The sequence below is a fragment of the Ctenopharyngodon idella genome, chromosome 4, assembly GCF_019924925.1.
Source record: "Ctenopharyngodon idella isolate HZGC_01 chromosome 4, HZGC01, whole genome shotgun sequence".
In the NCBI taxonomy this organism is placed as follows: domain Eukaryota; kingdom Metazoa; phylum Chordata; class Actinopteri; order Cypriniformes; family Xenocyprididae; genus Ctenopharyngodon; species Ctenopharyngodon idella.
This window is the reverse complement of record NC_067223.1, coordinates 22115901-22121900: the sequence shown is the minus strand read 5'-3', so window position 1 is coordinate 22121900 and position 6000 is coordinate 22115901. Positions and strand designations below refer to the sequence as shown.

The 6000-nt window shown below is 36.8% G+C and overlaps 1 protein-coding gene across 2 annotated transcripts in view; it reads right to left on the bottom strand.

Moving 5' to 3' along the window:
* Positions 1 to 3464: 3464 nt before the first annotated feature.
* Positions 3465 to 6000, bottom strand: part of LOC127511128 (E3 ubiquitin/ISG15 ligase TRIM25-like) — a 62668-nt gene continuing 60132 nt past the window's right edge. Inside the window, exons 4-6 of one of the 2 annotated variants that reach the window (XM_051891727.1) lie at positions 5424 to 5583; positions 5224 to 5271; positions 3465 to 4418 (exon numbers count right to left, since the gene is read on the bottom strand). In XM_051891727.1, coding sequence (XP_051747687.1) covers positions 3901 to 4418; positions 5224 to 5271; positions 5424 to 5583 — 726 coding nt within the window. In that variant the 3' untranslated portion in view covers positions 3465 to 3900. The remainder of the gene's footprint in view (positions 4419 to 5223; positions 5272 to 5423; positions 5584 to 6000) is intronic. The other variant, XM_051891728.1, reaches the window with a different exon arrangement.

Sequence of the window (6000 nt, the reverse complement as noted above, 5' to 3'; positions counted from 1 at the left end):
AGTTTTTTCTCAATGAATGTGGCTGACGCTCATATTTCAATGAAAAGGTAACGTTTTTCATATTCATAACTCTTGACGCATATTAACAAATAAGGGTCACTATACAATATTGAGAGTAAAACAGAGATTAAAAATTGAAGCTTGAGTCTTATATCTTTTTAATGATGTATAGTTTGTCAAGGTAATTACAGTACATTACATTATAGTAAATTTAAGCTTTAATGTGTCGTGACAGATTGCTGTAGCACCTCAGCTCAAGCGGCTCATGAACCGATCATCTCTTCCTACTAGTTCATTTATAGCATCAATAAACATGAATGAACATCAGAAGGAATGTTGTTTCAAATGCAGAAAGACGTCAGTATACACCATTTTTCAAGTTCAAGTCCACTGAGGTTAATCTTCTAACTCCTGACTCCTTTGTCGGACAAAATGACGAATTTGGCGTTATGATTGGTTAGATCGCTTGTCAATCAAACTCCTGGCGAAGGGTCAATTACATGCAACTAACCCAAAACCAAACCAAACCCTAATCCTAACCCTATAGTAAGTGAATGTGGTTAATTATTATTACTCCGTAGTTAAATATATAATTACACTGTAACACGGACATATAAAGTGTATCCCTGTCCTGTAAGTCTTTTAAATGACATGTATTATGGTTGTAAGTAATATTAAAGTGTTTTGTCCTTTAAATTTTAGGGATGTTGGCCAGTGATACTATTTTCCAGGTCTACCTGTTGGATGGATCAGCCCGGTGGAATGAGGACAGAGCAGATGCTGCGACCTCTCAGGGCGTGAAGAAGCATCAGTCATACAGTGGCCTTCTTCGTCATGCTGCTAATGTGAATGAGAAGATGCTCTTGGACAGAAGATGGTGTCATATGTTAGTCCACATCAATATAATGGTATGTTCATTACAGTTGTCTGTCGAAGTTATTTGAGCATTAATATTTAATCAAAAAATGTATAGAAGGGTATGCGTGTGACATCAACGTCGGCCGTTATGACTGCGGTTACACCCACTGAGTGGCAAAAAGACTGGGTAGCAGCATTGATTTTCAGCGCGAATGCCACAAAAAACACATCTAAAACAGGAAAGAGCTTTGCAATTGACTACAAATAGATTTGACAAGAAATCTGAGGTATATTTAAATGCTTCCCATAATGTGTCTTAAGCCCTATTTGGCCTGTAATTGTTTCTCAGGGGGGCGTAAAGGTATTTTCAACATTTACAGGGGGTAGTCTGTGATTTTATTGCCGTCCGAATCCAGACCACCTGTGTAAAAATCCCCAGCCGAAATAACTACTGTTTCTTGACCAACACCAAGGGCGTGTGGTAATTTAATTGCCGTCCATATCCACAGAAGATGTTAAGAACAAAAAGGAGAAAGAGAAATAAAGCACAAATGGGCAGTTATTCTGGGAGCAACAGGTGTGCATTAGCCTACCACTTTAAAATATGTAGCCTATTATATACAATTACATTCAAAATTTAAACCAAGCAGCTTCATGCTTACCTCATTTATTGTAAATAGAAGGTGCATTAATTTGTTTCCTCTAAATTCCCTATTTTTAAAATCACATCATTTAAGATAAAAAGATAAAATGCAAGACAAAACCATTTCAACTATAGGGCCTATAGCATGTCTGTCTTCCCATTTTTAAACAGGAGATTTAAAATCGACATCATCCACATGACTTCGTCACGCCTCAAGTTACATCAAGCATGAACTCTCAACCCTCTCATGCATGCACAGGTGACAGTTCGTCTTAAGCAATAGTGTACAGTTTAAAAATTACAATTTTTGGTCTTTTTCTTTTAAACACTTATTGTTTCACTTCAGAAGACATTGATTCATCCATTGGGATCATATGGATCACTGTAGTTATTGCTGTTTGATGCTTCGACTTTTAGGAACACATGAACTTGCATTACAAAGCATTCCCAGAGATTATTTATTTTTCTAAAAACTTTTGTTTGTGTTCATCTGAAGAAGGAAAGTTGTATACATCTCAGATGGCATGAGGGTAAAAGATGAGTAAATGGTGAGGACATTTCTGGGTGTACTGTATTTTCTTATAATACATACAGAATTTAAAGAAAGAAAAAGTAGAAGAGGAACAGGAGGAGGAGGAAGCCAAGCAAGAGAAACGAATAAGAAGTGTTGTAAATCTGTTTTGTTTTTCAAATAAAGGTTTCCAAGTGATATCAGATTGTGTTTTTATGGTAACACTTTACATTAAGGTTCCCTTTGTAAAGGGTTTATAAAGGTGTTTGTTAATGAGTAATAAGTCATTTACAAATGCATTATAAATCATTAATAATGCAGTTATAACTGCATGAATAAAAAGGGCAACATTAATGCAATACCTGCCAAATAGTGAGCCGTTTTTAACTCACATGTTATAAATGCTTAATAAATGTATTTATTAACACTTATTTAACTCAAAACTATTTCATGATGCAGCAAAAATTGACTATCATAATTAGACTGAAGGGTGTTGTATTTGTGCTTTTCTTATTAATATCTCATGACTGCCACTTTTCTTACTGTGTTGCTTACTAGAAGTTTCTGTCTTACCCATGATACTCTCCAAAAAAGGTCCTGATGCCTATCCACAGCAGTGTATAAAAACTGATTTCTTGTTTTTTAAAGATGAAATTCCAACTTTATTTTGAAAATAAAACAAAAGATAATAACCATAACTTGATTAGATATTAATAATGAAAAATTTAATTCCAGTATTAGATACCTGTGAACCTTAATGTAGGGTGGACACTTGTAAACCATTTATTCATGAGTTATAAACATTAATAACCTGTGAAAGTGAACCTTAATGTAAAGTGAAAACCTGTGAACCATTTATTAATGAGTTATAAACATCATTAACCTGTGAAAGTAAACCATAATGTAAAGTGGAAACCTGTGAACCATTTATTAATGAGTTATAACATTAATAACCTGTGAAAGTGAACCTTAATGTAAAGTGGAAACCTGTGAACCATTTATTAATGAGTTATGAACATTAATAAACTGTGAAAGTGAACCTTAATATAAAGTGGAAACCTGTGAATCATTTATTAATGAGTTATGAACATTAATAACCTGGGAAAGTGAACCTTAATGTAAAGTGGAAACCTGTGAACCATTTATTAATGAGTTATGAACATGAGCATGATAAACTTCCTTAAAACTGCTAAGGAAACGCAAGAACGAACACCGCGAAACCAAAGTGGTTTCTATGTACAACTGGTGAACCATACATTTTTAAATATATGATCCGTTAAATATTACGTGATGAATCTGTCGCCATCTGCTGGAGATCCAGGTCAACATACTTGTCAGAAACTCTCCTGAAGGTCATTTGTGAGGAATCGATTATATTTCACATGCAGCTGATGATTTATACAGCATTCAGACATTTCAAATATTCATCATCAATTAAAATCTGATCTCAAGTTCATTTGTCATTGTGTTTTATTAATTGTGCACAAACAATAGAGAAAAATCACATGAATTATGACAATGACAAAGTTCTTAATCATGTTTGTGAAAGGTGCTTTTCAACTGAAAGGTAATTTTAACAGTAATAATATTAATATGACATTACAATAAAAAACTGATTTCCATCAGCACAAGTAGAGGTTAAGAAATGCAAGGATACACACCGTCACTCATGACACACTCACACACACACACACACACACACACTTATCTCTATATGAGGATTCATTACACACATTTATTCTGACATGTTATTTCACTGACAGAAGTTCAGCTGTAGTATTAATGTAATGAAGAGAAAATAAGAGACTCTATAACATCTCACTGTTACTGATTCATCATGAGCTCAAAGCATTATGGGTAGAATCTCTCTACAGTCTATTCTGATTCATCAACACAGTTTCACTGATGATTTATAAACACCAAACCCAGGATAGAGCGGTTGAGTGAATGTGGTCTGGACTGTGTGGATGAGGCTCACTGAGTCTCTGTAGATGCTGTAGAAGGACAGAGTTCCTGCACTGTGATCCACAAACACTCCTACTCTACTGCTGATGGACTTTACTGGGAGTTTAGTATCTATGTTATTGTGTTTGAACGAGTATCTGGAGGAAGAGCAGTTCAAACTCCAGGACTGATCATTATATCCAAACAAACACTCATTACCCCGTCCCTTCCTGCTGATGCTCTTATATGACACTGATATAAACACATATGCTCCACTCCACTCAATCTCCCAGTAACAGCGTCCACACACACTCTCTCTACACAACACCTGAAACACATCAAATCTGTCTGGATGAACAGGATATGGCTGATCTGTGTCATTGTAAGTAATCACTCTGTTCCTCTCAGACAGACGGATGAATTTATTAATTGTGTTTAGATCCAGATTGAACTGATGGGAATCTGATGAAGATAAAAACAAATGTTTGGGTCAGTGTGATTCTTTTTTAAAAGAAACTGATACTTTAATTCAGCAAGTATCTACGTATTAAGTTGATTCAACAATGAGTGTAACTAGATAAAAAAAGTAAATATATAGGGTACTTGGAGTGGTTGCTAAGGTTTTGCTATGTGGTTGCTAAGGTACTTAGAGTGGTTGCTATCATGTTACTATGCAGTTGTTAGAGCATTCTGGGTGGTTGCTAGGGCATTGCTATGCAGTTTCTGGTACTCGGGTGTAGTTGCTAGGATATTCTGGATGGTTGCTAAGGTGCTGCTGTGCGGTTGCTATGGTGTTGCGGTGTGGTTGCTAGAGCATTCTGTGCGGTTGCTAGGGTACTCTGAGTGGTTGCTATGGTGTTGCAATGTGGTTGCTAGAGCATTCTGTGTGGTTGCTAGGGTGTTGCTATGCAGTTTCTAAGGTACTCTGTAGTTGCTAGGGTGTTGCTATTCGTTGGCTAGGATATTCTGGATGGTTGCTAAGGTGCTGCTGTGTGGTTGCTAGGGTACTCGGGTGAATGCTAGGTTGTTGTTATGTGGTTGCTAGGATACTCCGAGTGGTTCCTAAGGTGTTGCTATGCGGTTGCTAGGGCATTCTGGCTGGATGCTAAGTGTTGCTATGTGGTTGCTAAGGTTCTCAGGGTGGTTGCTAGGGTGTTGGTGTGTGTTTGCTAGTACATCCCATCACATTGCTAGCATGTTTTAAAGGGGTCATATGTCATATGAACACACTCAGTGAGTTTCTCTGCTTGTTTTCTTAGTGACTTACATTGTAGGAAGTCGTTCCTGGTTCTGGGAACAATGTTGGTGAAAGTGACTGTGGAAATCAACAGACATGAAGAGTGTGATTATCATGTCAAGAGAAAATGATCCTGCATCCGTTCCTAAGACATTTCTAATATGATCTTCTACATGATATGAGATGATGGAGGATCATTTCTGAGAGCAGATGAATCTCCAGGACTTTACCTCTGTCAGAGAACTTCTTCAGCTCCTCTTTGCAGAAATCCTCCAGTTTGTCTCTCAGCTGACGGACAGATTCTCTCACAACATCAAAAGAGGAGAGAGAACTGAAGGGATCGTCATTTACGTCTGTAGATTCAGGAGGAGCTGAGAGAGACTGGAAACTCTACAGAAAACAGAAATCAAAGCTCATCACCTCCACACTTCAGACAATAACCTGCACTACTGTCAGATTTGAGCAGCTCTTGTTGATCTTTAGTAACTCTCCTCAATCCAGCACTTTCACAGCATCAGATTCATTCTTCTCATGTTCATTAAATCATGTTAGAGCTGTAAGTTCTAGTGTTTGACACCTACAATATATGTGAAACACTTGATGATCAAACATCTGACAATAACATAAATGTAACAGATTATGAGCATCAATGGAGTCACATGACAGGGTTGAGTAGATTTGATCAGGGAAAGCAGTTCAAAATCAATGAGTAGATTGATCATTATTTATAACTTTTGAGCAGTTAGTGACTCTGAAATTCACAAGGACTCTTAGGACACGATCCCAAGGTCAGGTTTTGTGGTTTAA